Source organism: Tamandua tetradactyla, chromosome 2 (genome assembly GCF_023851605.1).
Source record: "Tamandua tetradactyla isolate mTamTet1 chromosome 2, mTamTet1.pri, whole genome shotgun sequence".
In the NCBI taxonomy this organism is placed as follows: domain Eukaryota; kingdom Metazoa; phylum Chordata; class Mammalia; order Pilosa; family Myrmecophagidae; genus Tamandua; species Tamandua tetradactyla.
The window spans coordinates 172,544,640-172,563,704 of NC_135328.1; the positions used below are offsets into that span (position 1 = coordinate 172,544,640).

Genomic DNA, 19,065 nt, shown 5'->3' on the forward strand with positions numbered 1-19,065 from the left:
GTGCCCTGGCAGCTGTTTCTTTTAATCCTAATTCAACATGGTAGGGCAGAAAGTTTTAATTAGATTATCTTCACAGAGATGTGGATCTCCACATTCAATTGTCAGTGTGATATTTTCATTTGATAGAGATGTGACTCTACCCATTTAAGGTGGGTCTTGATTAGTTTACTGGAGTCCTTTAAAAGAGGAATCATTTTGGAGAGAGCCAGAGCTGATGTAGACATCTGGAGATCCAGCAAGTACCTGGGCTTAGTACCTTGCTTAGTACCTGGGCTAAGCAAGAACTCACAGAACTAGCCAGAACCTGAAGAGAAGAAATCTCTGGACACTGCAGATGCTAAACTAAGAGATGAAACCCAGAGTTTTGTTCCGGACCAGCTAAGTAAATGCCCACAGATGCTTAGAGAGGAAATCACTGGCATCAGAAAAAGGACCAGCAGACACCAGCCACTGCCTTCCCAGATCACCCTTCCTTGGGCCAAAGTATCTTTCTCCGGATGCCTTGGGTAGGATATCTTTATGGCCTTAGAACTGTAAATTTGTAATTTATTAAGCTCCTGGTAGATTTTATTTCAGAAGCTTAACAAGCTAATACACCGTATGATTTTTCTTTCTTTTCTTTTTTTAGTTTGCTGATATGGTGAATTTCATTTATTGATTTTAAAATGTTGAATCAAATTGCATCTCGGGATAAATTCTTTTTGGTTATGATGCACCTTCCATTTATATTGCTTAATTTGGTTTGCTAGTATTTTATTAAAAAGTTTTATCCATATTCATAAAGGAAATTATCCTTTATTTTTTTGTAATATCCTTGTTTTTGTGTCATCATAATGTTGGCTTCTTAAAGTAACATTTTAAGAAGCATTTTCTCCCCTTCTATTTTCTGGAAGGAGTTGAGTAGATTTGGTATTATTTCTACCTTAAATGTTTGGCTGGATTCATCAGTGGATTTCTTTATGCACAGGTTTACAATTAAAATGTATCTGGAGTTTTATTTATAGGTAGGTTTACAATTAAAATTTTGATTTCCTTGAAAGATGTAGGGTATTCCAGGTTATCTAAATTTCCTTAAGTAAGTTTCACTAGTGTGTGTTTTTCAAGGAGTTTGCCCATTTCATATAAATTGTGTAATTTATTGTTGTAAGGTTTTTCATAATATTCCCTTACTATTCTCTGTCTGTAGGATCTGTGGTGATATCCCCACGTTCATTCTTGATATTGGTAATTTGCATCTGACTTATTTTTTCTTAATCATTTTTGATAGAGGTTCATCAACTTCATTAACCTTTTAGTTTCATTAATATTCTCTCTGTGATGATTTGAAGATGTATGTACCCCAGAAAAAATCATGTTCTTAAATTAAATCCATTCCTGTGGCTGTGAACCCATTGTAAGTAGGACCTTTTGTTGAGACAACTTCATTTAAGGTGTAACCCACCCCATTCAGGAGGTGTCTTAATCCTATTCCTGGAGTCCTTTATAAGGGAATGAAATTCAGACAAAGAAAAAGAAAGCCTTGGACACAAGAAGCTGAAATCAATGAAACCCAGAAGAGAAAGGAGAGACTAGCAGATGTTACTATGTGCCTGGCCATGAGATATAAGATTGTAAACAGCTGGTCTTTGGGAAAAAAGCATCACTTTGATGATGCCTTGATTTGAATATTTTCTCAGTCTCAAAACTGTAAGCAAAGGACAGAAGAATTGTGAGGTGTTAGATAGAACTATAATTTAGTTAAGGCTTGATGCACTTCAATCAGGATGGGTCTTAATCCTGTTATTTATAAGTGGAATAAAATTCAGACAGAGAGTAAGTAAGCCACAGGAGGCAAGAATTTGAACCTGGAAGAGAAGGGAGAGACCAGGAGGCACTGCCATGTTTCATGCCATGTGATGAGCCAAGAACTAGGTACTGCTGGTAGCCAGCCTCAGAACATGAGGCTTCCCATCTTTGGGAAAAAGAAGCATCATCTTGATTTGGTCTTTCTTTTAGCCTCATAACAATAAGCTAATAAAGTCTTATTGTTTAAGCCAACCCATTTCACGGTATTCTTAAGCAGCTTAGAAAACTAAAACTCTCTCTCATGCTCTCTTAGATTTTCCATATCATTGAATTCTGCTCTTTGCTATTTTTTTCCTTCTGTTTACATTGGGTTTAAATTGCTCTTTTTTACTAGTGTCTTAAGGTGGAAGCTTAGATTATTGATTTCAGATCTTCTTTTCTAATTTAAGCATGTAAATTTCTCTCTAAGCCTTGCTTTAGTTGCATTCATAAATTGTAATATTTGTGTTTTCATTGTTATTCAGTTAAAAAAATTTACAGTTTCCCTTGTAATTGCTTTTTGATCTTTATGTTATTTAGAAGTATATTGTTTAATTTTGAAATATTTGGAGATTTTCCAGTTGTTATTTAAATCTTCTATATCCTTACTTTATTTTCTGTTTACTTGTTAAATCAATTTCTAAAACAAGAGTATTGAAACCTCTAACTGTAATTGTGAATTTGTCTATTTCTCTTTTCAGTTCTATAGGTTTTACATTACGTATTTTTAAAACTCTGTTATTTGGTCTGTATTCATTTAGGATTGTTATTTCTTCTTAATTAAAAGACTTCATCATTATTTAATGTTCCTCTTTTAACCTCTGTAATATTTGTTTTTCTGGAGTCAATTTTGATATTAATTTTAACTGCTCTGACTTTCTTTGGATTAATATAACCATGTTAAACTTTTTCCCCATTCCTTTGCTTTTTTTTTTTGTTTTTTTTTTTTTATTTTTTTATTAACGGAAAGAAAGAAAAAAAGAAAGAAAAAAAAAGAAATTAACACAACATTTAGAAATCATACCGTTCTACACATGCACTCAGCAATTCTTAACATCATCACATAGATGCATGATCATTGTTTCTTAGTACATTTGCATCGGTTTAGAGGAACTAGCAACACAACAGAAAAAGATATAAAATGTTAATATAGAGAAAAGAAATAAAAGTAGTAATGATAGTAAAAAACAACAACAAAAAAACCCTATAGCTCAGATGCAGCTTCATTCAGTGTTTTAACATGATTACTTTACAATTAGGTATTATTGTGCTGTCCATTTTTGAGTTTTTGTATCTAGTCCTGTTGCACAGTCTGTATCCCTTCCGCTCCAGTTACCCATTATCTTACCCTGTTTCTAATTCCTGCTGGACTCTGTTACCAGTGACATATTTCAAGTTTATTCTCGAATGTCCGGTCACATCAGTGGGACCATACAGTATTTGTCCTTTAGTTTTTGGCTGGACTCACTCAGCATAATATTCTCTAGGTCCATCCATGTTATTACATGCTTCATAAGTTTATTCTGTCTTAAAGCTGCATAATATTCCATCGTATGTATATACCACAGTTTATTTAGCCATTCTTCTGTTGATGGACATTTTGGCTGTTTCCATCTCTTTGCAATTGTAAATAACGCTGCTATAAACATTGGTGTGCAAATGTCCGTTTGTGTCTTTGCCCTTAAGTCCTTTGAGTAGATACCTAGCAATGGTATCTACTTGCTGGGTCGTATGGCAATTCTATATTCAGCTTTTTGAGGAACCGCCAAACTGCCTTCCACAGTGGTTGCACCATTTGACATTCCCACCAACAGTGGATAAGTGTGCCTCTTTCTCCGCATCCTCTCCAGCACTTGTCATTTTCTGTTTTGTTGATAATGGCCATTCTGGTGGGTGTGAGATGATATCTCATTGTGGTTTTGATTTGCATTTCTCTAATGGCCAGGGACATTGAGCATTTCTTCATGTGCCTCTTGGCCATCTGTATTTCCTCTTCTGGTAGGTGTCTGTTCAAGTCTTTTTCCCATTTTGTAACTGGGTTGGCTGTCTTTTTGTTGTTGAGTTGAACAATCTCTTTATATATTCTGGATACTAGACCTTTATCTGATATGTCATTTCCAAATATTATCTCCCATTGTGTAGGCTGTCTTTCTACTTTCTTGATGAAGTTCTTTGATGCACAAAAGTGTTTAATTTTGAGGAGCTCCCATTTATTTATTTCCTTCTTCAGTGCTCTTGCTTTAGGTTTAAGGTCCATAAAACCGCCTCCAATTGTAAGTTTCATAAGATATCTCCCTACATTTTCCTCTAACTGTTTTATGGTCTTAGACCTAATGTTTAGATCTTTGATCCATTTTGAGTTAACTTTTGTATAAGGTGTGAGATGTGGGTCTTCTTTCATTCTTTTACATATGGATATCCAGTTCTCTAGGCACCATTTATTGAAGAGACTGTTCTGTCCCAGGTGAGTTGGCTTGACTGTCTTATCAAAGATCAAATGTCCATAGATGAGAGGGTCTATATCTGAGCACTCTATTCGATTCCATTGGTCGATATATCTATCTTTATGCCAATACCATGCTGTTTTGACCACTGTGGCTTTCATAATATGCCTTAAAGTCCCCATTCCTTTGCTTTTAAACATATCTGTCTTTATATTTATAGTGGATTTTTTGTACACTGCAGAGTTGGGCCTTGCATTTTTAAAAATTCTGATCTATCTATATTTGCCTTTTAATTAGAATGTACAGACTTATACTGTCCAATATAGTAGTCATTAGTCACATGTGTCTACTGAGCTCTTGAAATGTAGCTAGTTCAAATTGAAATGTGCTGTAAGTATAAAATAGATGCTAGATTTTAAAGACTTAGCATGAAAAAAGAATATAAAACATCTCATTAATAACTTTTGATTACACCTTAAATGATAGCATTTCAGATCAATTGTGTTAGATAAAAATATTATTAAATTAATTTCACCTATTTCATTTTATTTTTTAAAATTTGGCTAACAGGAAATTAAAAATTATACATGTGGCTTGCATTTATAGTTTACATTATATATCCATTGAACTGGATTGATTTACCCCCTTTACATTTAATGTAATCATCGATATAACTGGTTTCAAATCAACAACTTTGCTATTATTTCCTATTTGTTAAATATTTCTGAAGGACATAATAGAAAACTTAAGTGGTAAAATCTACCATGTCCTTAAATAGGAGGACTCAATACCATAAATACACCATTTCTTCCTCAATTCACCTATACATTTACCATGTTTCTAATAAAAATGTTTGCAGGAATTTTTTTGCAACTGGACAGCATGATTTTAAATTTTAGATTGGAAAAGTAAACAAGAATAGCCACAAAAGTTATGAAAGTGTAGGATAATAAGTGGAACTGGTCCTACCAGATATAACCATATTATAATACTCTAATAATTAACACAGGCTATTAGTCCATGAACATATAAATATATTAATAGAATGGAGTAGAAAGTTCAGTTAGAAATCAACATAAACCATACCAGAATTCATTATATTAAAGGTGGCACTTCAAATCAATGGAGAGAAAGTGGATTGATTACTCAATAATAGCTGCTTGAAGAACAGGTAACCATGTGGAAAAAAGAAAGCTGGAGGCACTTTACACCAGTATAAATTCTCTATGGATTAAAGATTTAAATGTAAAATATGAAACCCTGTGAGATTAAGAAGAAATACTCAAATGATTATTTTATAGCCTTGGAATAGGGAAGCTTTTATGAAATAAATAAAAAACCCTAGAAGTCATAAAAATAAAGACTGCTAACATTTTGAGATTTCCAAAAAACATAAGCAAAACAGAAATACAAATGACAAATTGGATTAAAAAATACTGGCCTCTCCTCTCTGTCAATCTCACTGTTTATCTGGCTGACTTACCTCATCTTTAATACTCAGCTCAAGGATCACTTCTTCCAGTAATCTTTCCTTGATATCTACCAAGGACATACTTCTTTGGTACTCCTACACTTTTCTGTGCATGTGTGCATCGTGGCTTTTACCACATTATTAAGAAATTAATTTTAAACTGAATCCATACATTAATTCTTCCCAATTAGTTTGCAAATTTCAAAGGTGTGGTATTTTGATCAAGGAATTGGCAATTAATTCTGAGGCAGTCTTGATGTGTAATGGGAAGAACCTAAATTGAAAGATGGGGGTTTTAATCCCACTGTTTGAATCTTGGCTCTGCTTCTTATTAGCTCTGCAACTCTTGGTCCATCATTTTTACTCATCTGTTAATCAGGATGTCTTAGTTTGCCATACAGCTATGACAAATACCACACAAAGGGTTGGCCTAAACAAATGGGGATTTAACTCTTCCATGGTTTTGGAGGATAGAAGGCTTGTTCACTCCTGGGTCAGTAGTGTTTTGGTGCTATCTTTTTTTTTTTTTAATTTATTTTATTTATTAAATGTATCAACATACAACACAAGTTTTGGTGCTATCTTGCTGCAATCCTTGGGGTTCCTTGGACTGCATCTCTGTCTCTTGTCACATGGGGATGTTATTTCTCCTTTCTGGCTTCTGTGACTTTTGGATTCTTTTTATAAGGCCCACAATAATCCTGATTAAGCCCCACCCTGGTTGAATTCACTATATCTTAACTAAAAATAACATCTTTAAAAATCCTATTTACAATGAGTTCACATTCACAGGGACATAGATTAAAATTAAGAAGATTTATTTTACTGGGATACATAATCTGGCCTATGACACAGGGTAACAAATGGGATTGATGTAAAAATTACATAAGATAACATAGCTGAATGTCTTAATTTCTTAGCATATTCCAGATTTTTCTGGCTCTGTTACATTTATACTATGTGACTTTGTGTAAGTTACTTAACCTCTCTGAGCCTCAATTTCATCTTCTGTACAAGAGGTTGATAACAATGCCAATTTTACAAGATTTAAAACAATTTTGCTTTAAACTAAATGAGCTGGCATGTGCAAAAAAATGTGATTATAACTTGAATACTTCTCTCATCCCACACATTTAACTTAGTGTCAATTACATGGAGGGCATAACTTTAATAAATGTTTACGGATGAAGTGGATGGATCCTATATGGTGTATTTTGTTTGAAGAAAGCCATCCTGGCTTTGTGGCAGGTGATGTGTATGTGGATATCTGTGGAGACAGATACTATAAAAGGTCTTTGGAGAAGGAAGACCTCCCAGGGACACTATGAATAAGTGACAACATGGGGAAACACTCCCATGGACCTGTGTGGGGGGCATTTCTACCCCTTCCTCATGCTGTGCTATTTCACACAACAAAAGGGAAGTCTCTGAGGACTCCAGAAGGAATGAGAAAACCCACTCTCTCTCCTGCACTGCTTCCTGAGGAGGAGCTGACACATAAGGGAACTCAATCTGGTTCTGCCAGTGTGCTGTTTTTCCAAGCATTCAATCTCCTTTGTCCAGTTGGTATTTACGTACTAACACTGAACAACAAAACTTTCTGCAGTGATGGAAATGCTCTATATCATGCTATTATGGTAACCATTAGCCATATGTGGCTCTTGAGCCCTTGAAATGTAGTTAGTCTGACTAATTTATTTTAAAATTTAAGTTTAACAGTGCAGTATTGAATAGTTCAGTTCTGTATGTGTTTTGGTTGAGATTTTAAATTACCATTTGATGAGAACCTACTTTGTGTTGTAGATACTTGCCTAGATTATTTACTGATACAGACTCCTCCTTTTCCTGACTCCAATCTAACCTACATAGCAACCAGAGCAGCTGACATGGTAACCGACCTGCTTCAAATCTTTCAGTGTGTTTCTATCACCTACAGGATCAAGTCTTGCATATATGAAGATCTTCAGGATCTGTCCCTACCTATTGGTACAGCCACCCTTGCCTTGCTCTTCACTTTAGATACATAATCCTTGTCCATTGTTTTCCATTTCCTCCTTTCCTCCATGTACCACCTTTTCCTTTGCCCAGCTTACTCCTACTTGCCCTTGGAAAGTCAAATCAGGCACTTTCTTACTTCCTGAATGTCCCTGAAGCTTCTCCTGAATGTACCTTTAACTGTCTCCTCTACCTCAAACTGGGTTGCATGCCCTTCCTCTGGGCTCTCACAGCATTCTGTCTGTACTTTCCTCTATCAGAACACTGATCATGCAGGGTTGTAATTACTGATTAAATCTCCTTTCCCTTCTGGACTGTGAACTCCTTGAAATCATGGACAGTATTATAGTCTTTTTATTCTCAGCAGCTGCACAGAGATTTGCTTAGAAAAGGGAAAGGGAGTGTGCATTAAAGTGAATTATTATAACTTGGGCTAAATTCTTTAACTCACTGGATTTATACTTGTCAAATGCATTTTCATCCATCTCCCCCTCTGTGACCTATAGCAACTCTTTATATAGTAGGCAGGGACTCTGTCTTAGTTTGTTGGAAAAAGAATGAGTTTAAGTGATTCACCCATGTACTAGTGTGCTAGTTGCCAGAATGCAATACACCACAAACAGAACGGCTTTTAAAAAGGGGAATTTAATAAGTCGCTAGTTTACAGTTCTAAGGCTGTGAAATTGTCCAAATCAAAACAAGTCTATATAAATGTCCAATCTAAGGCATCCATGGAAAGATACCTTGGTTTAAGAAGGCTGATGATGGTCAAGGTTTCTCACTCGGCTGGAAGGGCACATGGCAAAGTCTGCTAGCTTTCTCTTCTGACTTCTTGTTTCATGAAGCTCCCCGGGAGTCATTTTCCTTCCTCATTTCCAAAAGTCATCGGCTGGTGGACTCTCTGCTTTGTGGTTCTGCAATGTTCTCTGCTTTCTCAGAAACTCCTTGTTCTCCCATTGTTTTCCTCATTCTCCCATTGCTCTCCTCTTTTATAGGGTTCCAGTAAACTAATCAAGACCCACATAGAATGGGTGGAGGCACATCTCCATCTAATCAAGTTTAATACCCAGAGTTGATTGAGTTACATCTCGGTGGAGATAACCCAATCAACTTTCCAACCTATAGTACTGAATAGGGATTAGAAGAAACCATTGTCCCCACAAGACTGATTAGGATTAAAACATGGCTTTTCTGGGGTACATAAATCCTTTCAAACCAGCACAACCCAAGATTATAAAGCTTAGTGTCAGAGTTTGAGTGGATCCCACATTGTCAAACACCTTTTTTTCTTTCACTGTATTTAATGAAACTCTTGTTCACCTCATCCCTCAGTGATTCCTCCAACACTAAAATTCTGACAGTGTTCATAATCTTTACCCCATCGTTAGAAAGTATCCATATTGATTTGTGACAACTTGTATATTTTCATTGTGATGGTGGCATGATATGGCTTATAAATTTTAAACTGCTCAAATATGAGGGATATTTCTTATGGATATCTTCATGTAATTCCTGTAGATGATTCTTGTTTGCACACACAATTTCCCTGATTTCAGTGAATGGACTGAACAGTGTATGGACTGTTCCCTCAGGCATGTTACCAGCATCCCACCTTAAGAGCTTTCTGGCCTGTCTCTGCTTTTCTGCATCAGGGCTTTCTCCCAAGCCCTGGAAGCCTGCTTAATCCTGGGCAAGCAATACCAGGAAATGTGAGATAGTTCAAAATGGGGTATGGAAAGTTGAGAGATGAATGTTTCAGCCTCCTTGTTCTTCAGTGGGACAATGCTGAGGCACATTCTAAATGGTTCTTCAGGGGGTCTCCAGCAAGATGAAACACTGTTACCTAATAAGCCTAATTACACAGACTTTCTGGGCTTTTTCCTTTCTGTCTTACACTCTCCCCACTTCACTTTTATTTCCTGGGGTTACCTTCTTCATTAGTCAGGGTTCTCTAGTGAAACAGAACCAACAAGAGAGATCTGTAAATATGAAATTTATAAAGGTATCTCATGCAACTGTGGGAATGGAAGAGTCTAAAACCCACAGGACAGGCTGTGAAACTGGTGCTTCCAATGAAGGGTCTAGACAAACTCCACAGGAGAGGTCCGCTGACTAAAGAAGCAGTGAAAAGGTTTCTCTTCTCCCTTAAAAGGGTCTTCAACTGTTTGGATTATCTCATTGGTGGGAGACACACTTTAGTTGATCACAGATGTAATCAGCCCCAGAAAATAAACTGGCTGATGATTTAATATAACAGCCTTCTGGTTTATCAACTAGCCATGAAATATCTTTACAGTAATGGTCAGGCCAGTGCTTGCCTGACCAGACCACTGGGCATCACTACTCAGCCAAGTTGACACCTGAACCTAACCATCACAGTCCACCCCTTGTCAACCTGGCAGCTATGTACGTCATCTTGAAACACGCTTAATTTCCAAATAGAACACAATAACAGACACATTTCATCTAACAATACTTGACTGTCCTTCGCATAAACGGAAATGCACTATGTCTCCCCAGAATAGGCTGCAAGTCCTTAGGTAACTTAAACTTCATTTCCTATGGCTTAAATACTATAAATGAACAGTACAACTTATGTCCTATGATAAGAGGAAAACAAGGTATTTGCTTATGTACAAATGCAAACATACTCATAGCAAAATAGGGAGGAAATATTCATAAAATCATAGTCCTCGTTTCTATAACTGGTCATGTGGTTGTGGTTCATATTTATCACTACCATTTTATACTATCCATTCCCTGTTCCCTTTACCCACAGCAAGCACTTCAGCTAGTTGCGGTTCTTTACCAGGTGGGTTGACCCAAATCTTCATTCCTGAAGTTTCTGGGCCATTGGTAGAACTTCCTGGATTGGGTTGTTGCAGTTTTCCATTGACTTTAATCACAGGGCATGGTACTACTAAGAGACGCCCTAGGGATCTCCTGTATTCCAGGAAAACTCTTCTTTACTTCCGTTGTGTAGCTGCAGTCCTATTTCCCCTGGATAGTCAGGGTCAATCACTTCAGACAGATCAGTAATACTTTTTTGTGCCTGTTGATTCAGTGGCATGAGAAACCCAATGTGGCCAGAGGCAGTCTTAACTTTCAGTTCAATGGAATCATTGTTATGCCTCCTGGTAGGAGCACTCCTCCTTTAGGAACTAAGACCTGTAGATCAGCAGAGCTTAAGGTTTCAGGGACATGAAACAAAAATTTTTCTAGTGGATCACTAGGGGTGATCGTGAGTAGTGCCACTCCTATTTCCTCCCCTGGATTCCTTGACCCATGAATTCTGGCTATGGGAGAAACAGCACCACAGAATTGATGCTGATTCAGAGTACACAGCCTACTGAAGAACACTGCCCAAGCCCTGCAAGGTATTGCCACATAGTTGGCCCATAATGGGGTCTTCAAAGAGTCATTCCACAATTCTATCAACCCAGGTAACTCTGGATGATGGCGAACATGGTAAGACCAGAGAATTCCATGAGCACAAGCCCATTCCTGCACTTCATTTGCTGTGAAGTGGGTTCCATGATTAGAAGCAATGCTGTGTGAAATACCACGACTGTGGATAAGGCATTCCATTGCTGTTCCATCTGGTGAGTAGGATTAGTTGCTCCAGACAGAGGAGTGAGGGCTGTTTCCCCAGGGGAGGTGGTTTCAGGGTTAGCAGGCACTGAAGGGTTAATCTCATTAGGTGGAGGTCAGATGGAAGACTCCTCTGGGCAGACTGGAGATCAGGAAGTTGTTTTCCTCAGGGCAGCGTAAAGGTCAGCAAGCTTTTCCCTCAGGGTAGTCCATTACAGGTCTATCTAGCAAAAGCTTAGCAGATTTCAGGGATTCCGTCTCCCCATTGCCATCATTATCAAACCATATATTCCCATCCACATTTCAGGATCCCATTCTTTTCCAGTTAAAGTCCTTACTTTAACAGCAGACACCCTGCAATGTTGAGATTTTAAGCTTACATGATAATCTGCTACTTGCACAAAGAAGCTCTGTATTTGGTTTGCAGAGATCTCAAGTGTGTGACCATAGGAAAAAAATTTTCTTTCAGGATACACATGGAAACTTTTACATCATTCATATGGTGCTTAATTTGCAAATTTGAATCCTTCAAGCTCATCCCTTTCCCTCATCACTGTATCTAGCATATCTAACAACAAACAGCCAATATCATTACACCTTTTAATTCCACAAAACTACATAAAGATGTTAAAAACACTCTCACCCAGAGTCTTAGCTCATATAAGCATACAATTAGCAGAATCTAATGGTGATATTTTGCATATCTCTCTTACCAATTCACCCAATGGACTGCCATCTTGATTATTGGAAACAGAGTCAATAGTGCCTCTGAGTCTAACCTGAGTATAAATACAATTGTAAAAATCCATTTTTAAGATTTTCTTTCCAAAAACCACTCCTAGTTTCAAGCTTTATCAGTCAGGGTTCTCTAGAGAAACAGAACCAAGAGAAGATACCTGTAAATATGAGATTTATAAAGGTGTCTCATGCAACCGTGGGAATGGATGAGTCCAAAATCCGTAGGGCAGGCTGTGATGCTGGCAGCTCCAGTGAAGGGTCTGGACAAACTCCACAGGCGAGGCTCACTGATGAAGAAATGGTGAAAAGGTATCTCTTCTGTCTTAAAAAAAAAAAAAAAAAATCCTCATTTGATTGGATTATCTCATTGGTGGGAGATACGCCTTAGTTGATCACAGATGTAATCACCACACATGTAATCAACTGACTGATGATTTAATAGACCAGCCCTCTAGTTTATCAACCAGCCACAAAATATCCTTACACAATGGTTAGGCCAGTGCTTGCCTGACCAGATGACTGGGCATCATCACTTGGACAACTCGACACCAGGTCCTAACTATCACATCTTCTAAACAAATTACCAGAACCGAAGTCCTTGACTTAGGCTTTGCTTTTGAGGAACCCAAATGAAGATACTACCTAACTAAATGGCAAATTCTTTAGAGACAACACTGGCCTATGTGATCTGTATGATAGCCACATTGAACGTTTTGTAGTTTTGCTGCTGATGTTCCTTACTTCCACACTTCTGTGTCTCAGGTCATGCTTCTCCCTCTGCTTGGCACACTTTCTCCCCTTTGCCTGGCTGACACCTGTTAGTGTATCCATTTCTCTGTGAAGTCTTCACTGACAATTCCTCTCCTTTCCCTGACCCTCTACAGCTTAGAGTTCCATGTCTACGATCCCATAACACTTTAAATGCTAGTTAACCTCCATCAGCGCCATTATCTCTTTTCCATTGTGAGCTCCTTAAGAAGAGTCTACCTAGCAAGGTACTTGTAGCAAAATTAGGTGCTCAATAAAACTGACAGGAATGTGCCGGAATGAACTGAAGGAGTCATTTTTCATACAGGAAATATTTACTGAGGACCTACTTTGTGAAGAAGAGAGAATAATGCATATAGCATGGTAAACTCTAGGACAGAGTAATGCACAGTGACTGTGGGAGGACAGAGTAGGTCAGAAAAGGCCTATGCTAGAGCTTGGCATAACTGTCTTAAGAGGATAATGGCAGTTTGCCACGGGAAGGTGGGAAAGGGTATTCTAGCTATACCAAGAAAAAGAGAAGCCTTTTCTAGAATTGGGGGCTGGTGCTGCTGGAGAGCGGTGCAAGAGAAGGAACTCTGTGGGCCTGGGCGTGTTGAGCATAGAGGGGTATAGAGGTAGTGACTCAGTGCATTTCAGTTAAAGACGAAAGTCACCCAGCACCTTGATAAGGGCCAGGCATGCCTGGGGGAGAAACGTTTTAAAATAATAAAAACCTGTCCCCAGCTCCCAAAGTTCTGTAAAACCCACAGAAAACCATACAAAATGCCATCGAGCAGACCCGGTCCCGACGCCCCAGAGGCAGTTGAGCATGCTCAGACGCTGGGACACGGTGGCTCCCTTGCGGGGTAGACGCTTAGCAGAGTCCTAGCAGGAGCGGCGCCTGGTCCTGGAAGGAGACTCGCGCCGCGGGGGCGGGGCCTTGGTACGCACGCTCCCTCCCAGCCCGCCCCCTCACTTCCAGCAGCTCGCGGGCCTCTGACTAGCCTGCCGCCGTTGCCCTGGCAACCGTCGCGCCGCGTCTTCCTAAGAGAGCTCCTGTCAGCCCGCTGAGCCCACCGCCCGCTCCCCCCTGCCCTACGGTCTTCGCGTGGGTCTGAGGCGGAGGGACAACAAAAATGGCGGAGAGGAGCCTAACGGCGCCCGAGGCAGGTCTGTGCGGGCGGTAGAGCAAGGGATGTCTGAGGCAGCATGGCTGTCTTGGGCCTGAGGGGACAGGGGACTCAGGCAGGGCCCTATTCTTGAGAAGGACCCTTAGTGCAGTAGGCCTGTGACCTGGAGGTCAGGGGTCAAGGGAGGCATATACCTTTCTGAGTGATGGGCAGAGACTCAGGGGTCCCGGTGGCGGAGAAGGTGTTTGTGTTTCTGCGTGCGTGCTCACACACACACACACACACACACACACACACACACACACACACACACACACACACACACTTCCGAGGGAGTATGAGCTAAGAAAGGTCAGGAACCCTAGGGAAGGCACAAAGCCCCATCGTGAGGGGTCCCTGTGGTGGGAGGAGTTCCAGGGGTAGGCTACCTCATGGAGAGGGTCTACACAAGCCTGTGGGAGTGTGAAGGGATCCCTAATGGGGTATACTTTGGGGGAGGGGGGCTCTGATTCTGAGGAGGCAGGTGTATGTGGTGGGCTTGTTACCTTAATGTAAGGCAGTGTCATGGAATGGGGTTCACTCAACCCCGAGTATGTGTGTGTTGGGTAGGTGTAGTGTCCTTCGAATCTCCCCTGGTCACAGAGAAAATGTGCAAGTCCCGGTATGGGGTCTTAAAAGGACAAGAGACTTGGGAGAGCCCCAGAGCCCCAGTCCTTTGGGAATCTACCTAAGAAAGCTGAAGCCTCAGTATGAGTGTATATAGGATCAGTGATCTTGAAGGTCATTCAGATTCACAAAAGGAATGCATGACCACATCTTTGTGGGTGGAAGAAAGTTTTGAAGGAGGTAGGGAGACTGATAGGGATATTCAGGATCCTATTCCTGAGGGGATCCTTGTAGGTATGGCTGGGTTTGGAGATAAAGGGACCTAATGTGTCTTACAGGGTTGTAGAAGAGAGGAATGTTTTTTCACAGTCCTGTGAATTTGAGAGGGAGTTTGTTTCCAAAAGGGGATTGGGACTGAAGAACTAGAGCCTCAGTACAGAGGGATGTCATTTGTGTATGTGTTGAAAAGCAGTGGCTTTAGGAGTATATGTGATAGTGGTGGTCGCAGTGGTATACAAATCTTGTATATGTGTCCTGATTTGGCATTGTGGTTGCAAAATGACCCACTTGAATTACGCAAGTCCTGGAGGTTTGGGTAGGGGGCTGGTTATGGTAAGGCTATATAAGGATTGTAACTGGAAACTGTATGAAGCCATCAGAAATGGCTCAAGGGACTATTATCTCTCAATGCCTGCATGATCACTTTCTGTCATGGGCTTTTTTGTGGGAGCATGGCATGGTTAGAATTATTTAAAAAAAATAACTGATCATGATGTGAACACAGAGGATGCAAGAATGGATATTGGTAGACCTGTTGGAAGGTAGTAGTAGAGAAGGAGAGAAGGAATTGAGAAATATTGAGGAGATAATAGAATTTATTGAAAGATGGGGATGAGGGAGAAGGAAGTATCAAGGATTACTTCTAATTTTTTAATTTGTGTAACTTGACAGTTGGTGTGCCATTATTAAGACAGAGAGCACTGGAAGGAGATGTAGGCTAGTTTGAGAAGGAAAAGCAAGAGTTTGGTTTTGGACAAATGGAGTTTGAGGTATTTTTGAGACATTTAAATAAGTGGAGAGATTGAAAAGGCAGTTGAGTTTTCAAGAAAAATCTAAGCTATTGATTTTGGCATAGAGGTGATTACAAGCCATGGGTGTAGATGAAATCACCCAGAGGGAGAATGTCAGAGGCCTGGGATGAAGTGTTGAGTGGCTGCAATATTTAAACGCCTCCCAAAGACACTAAGAAGGTACACCCTGAGAGGTAAAAGAACAACCAAGAAAATATTTCAAGATAAATGGAATATCCAACATTTTGAATGCTCCTGAGTGATTTAAAATGTAGCCTGAAAAATTAGATTTAGCAACAAAGAGGTCATTGGTGACCTTGATGAGAGGAAATTGATGAGGGTAGAAGCTTGCTCATTTTGCGTCTGAACTACTATTAACTGTCTCAATCTTTGTTTTGTAATTCAGACTCCAAAAAGAGAATTTGATTAACATATATCATCTTTTCCTAGCAGATCATGTCATGGATGCAGGCCAGTGTAGGATTGACTGCCTTTGAGTTAGGGGCCCAGTTCTGGCTGGGTGGTATAAAATATGGCCATCTGGTGATTTCTTGTCTCAATAGCAATAGCTAACATTTATGGAATTTTTATTATATAACAGACATTGTACTAAGTGTTTTATATATTTTAATCCACTTCAGCCTCATAACAATTCTCAAAGGTATTACCTCTACTTTATTTGTGATGTTTTGGCACAGAGAGTTTAAGCTACTTGTTCAAGATCTGCAAAGAATTAATTTAAGATTTTTGTTTTCCATACTATTTTAACATTATCCAGATACATTATTTGTTTTTCTGTTTGAAATTATGACATATTATATACTGAAGGAATCATAGCCATGATGAAAATTCCTCCCTTACAGGAAATATATATCTACTAAGCATGGTCTAGAAAGGTGAAGTGGGAAGAACTGGGGCTCATATTCTTGTTTAAATCCTGGTTCTATGACTTCTGCATGTGGACCTTGGGCTCAACTTTTACGATCTTCAGTTTCCTCATTTGTATAATAGGGATTATATTTGCAGGGTCGTTGTGAATATTAGAGGTAATATTTTCTTAGTTCTGCTGCTTGAATATAAAAATTCCAAATGTTTTGTATACATTTATAAATACAAACCTTAGACAATACAATGATTAATATAACAGTTCCCCACCCCCATTTCTCTTAATTGAAATAATTGATTTGCTTTTAGAAGAAAGACTCTAAGTTTTGGAGAATGTAGAATTGTTACCTGAACTAGGTACCATGGAAGTGTCTCTAAGAGTTAGGTTTTGTGGAATTTCTTGAAGGAGTGAAGGGACACCTGAGATATTTTTTTGTTTTTCTAGGCATGCACATAGTTCTGTAAGAAGGTCAGAATTACTAAAGGAAGTTTGTTCTTGTAAAAAAATCTTGTGCCTTAAAATAGGAACTTGAATGCTAGGGCTTTCTTCTTCCTCTGCAATTTAACTATTAAAAATAATAAAAAAGAAGACTATAATTAACTAAATGTGGAAGTATTAGTCGGAAGGTAGGTTGCACCAGCTTCAGTTTCTCAGCTTCTTTCTTCTTTCCAACTATCATTTAAAAAGCTTTTGTTTTAATTACTTGGTAAAATAATTTGCTTTCCTATATTACTAAGTTTATTACTTTTGTGGCATCCCATAGAGGCCAGAAATTTTAGAATGAAGCAGTCTGTTAAAATGGCTTGTACCTTGATCATTTTCTCTGTGAAATAAATGTTTTTTTAAAAAGCAACTCTACACGAATCTGAAATCATCTATAGTCAGACTTTTGAAATTTTCAAAAGTCTAGAAATGAGATTATTGTTTGATAAAAGTTAAATGACTTGGGGGAAAATGGTTAAATCTGTTTGGCTTTAGTTCCTTATATGCAAAACGAGGATTAAAAAATTTGCTTTGCAGGTGAGAATTGGCGAGAAGATATAAAAAAAATGGAGGTCTTACACTCCTAAAAAAATTGAAGCTTAATTTGCATATGCACGTGTATGTGGTGTGTGTGTGTGTTTCCCTAAAGGCTTAATTGTAAAATCACCTTTAAAAGAAATCCAGATCCATAATCTGTTACTCGATAGCCTTGAATGCAGATGTATTTCAGAATTCAGCTTTTTTCCCCCTTAATTTTGGAAAGGTAAAACAGTAATATTATAGATTACATAATACCCCCAGTGGAATATGGTATAGGCTCTGTCATGGTCAGGTTCATGTGTCAACTTGGCCAGGTGGTGGTACCTGTTTGTCTGGTTGGACTAGTGCTGGCCTGTCTGTTGCTATGAGGACATTTCATAGAATTAAATCGTGGTCACGTGGGCTGCATCTACAGCTGATTCTGTTTGTAATCAGCCAAGGGAAGTGTCTTCTGCAATATGCGCCATTTAATCTAATCAATGGAAGGTTTTTAAGGAGGATTCAGAAGAGATAGTCTCTCTTCCTGCTTTGGCACAAATCCTTTTTGGAAACTGCATTTCCAATTCTAACTCACACTGAATGATTGACTGGTTCCATGCTAAGTTAAATCCTCACGTGAAGAAATATTCCCTGGAGCCTTGCTTTCTGGAAGCTCAGACTTTTCTAAACCATCAATTTCTGGTTTCCTTGTGCCCAGGACTTCAGTTCTCAGCTTATCCCTTTCCTGTAACATTTTGCTGTCAGTTGAAAGGAGCAGCCAGGCTAGACTTTCCACATTTAATATTTTTAAAATGGAAATCTCCTCAACTAAATCTCCAAACTTGTTACTTTCAAGTTCTGCTTTACATCTGATATCAGGACTCAATTTTTCCCAATTCTCTGCCACTTTAAAACAAGGATCACCTTTCTTTTCAGTTGGCACTGACACATTCATTATTTCTGTCTATGACCTCTTTGGAAGTACGTTTAGTGTCCATATTTCTACCAACAGTCTTTCCAGAGCAGTCTGGGCCTTTTCTATCTAGCACTTCACAGTTCTTCCAGAATCTTCCCCTTCATTTTTTGGATTTGCAATCTCAGCACCCACTTCTGGTACCAAAATTTGTTTTAGTTTGCTAAAGCTGCTGAAATGCAATATATCTGAAATTGGCTGGCTTTTAACATTGGGGGTTAATAATTTGTTAGTTTACAAGCTTATAGTTCTGCGACTGTGAAAATGTCCAAATCAAGGCATCAATATGTGAGCCAGTGACCCTGGAGTCCTGTCACATGGCAAGGCAAGTGGTTCTTCTCTCCAGGGTTTTGTTGCTTTCAGTTTGTGGCTACTCCATCTGTGGCTTGCTTTCTGAGTTGTGTCTTTTAAATCTGTCTTCTGCGACTACTTTCTCTGCTTCTGTATGTGTCCTTCTCTCTCAGCTTTTTTGCCTTTCTCTCTGTTTCATCCTCTTATAAAGGACTCCAGTGAGAGGATTAGCCCCACTGAGGCACACCTCAACAGAAATAACCTAATCAAAAAGGTCTGAACCAATGGGTTTAC

The 19,065-nt window shown here is 38.9% G+C and overlaps 1 protein-coding gene across 6 annotated transcripts in view; it reads left to right on the top strand.

Annotated features, from left to right (window-relative positions):
* The first annotated feature begins 13,792 nt into the window (after window positions 1-13,792).
* LOC143674264 (BEN domain-containing protein 5) overlaps window positions 13,793-19,065 on the top strand; it is a 1,810,590-nt gene continuing 1,805,317 nt past the window's right edge. For 5 of the 6 annotated variants that reach the window (XM_077149723.1, XM_077149722.1, XM_077149726.1 and 2 more), the window contains exon 1: window positions 13,793-13,983. In XM_077149723.1, coding sequence (XP_077005838.1) covers window positions 13,950-13,983 — 34 coding nt within the window. In that variant the 5' untranslated portion in view covers window positions 13,793-13,949. The remainder of the gene's footprint in view (window positions 13,984-19,065) is intronic. The other variant, XM_077149721.1, reaches the window with a different exon arrangement.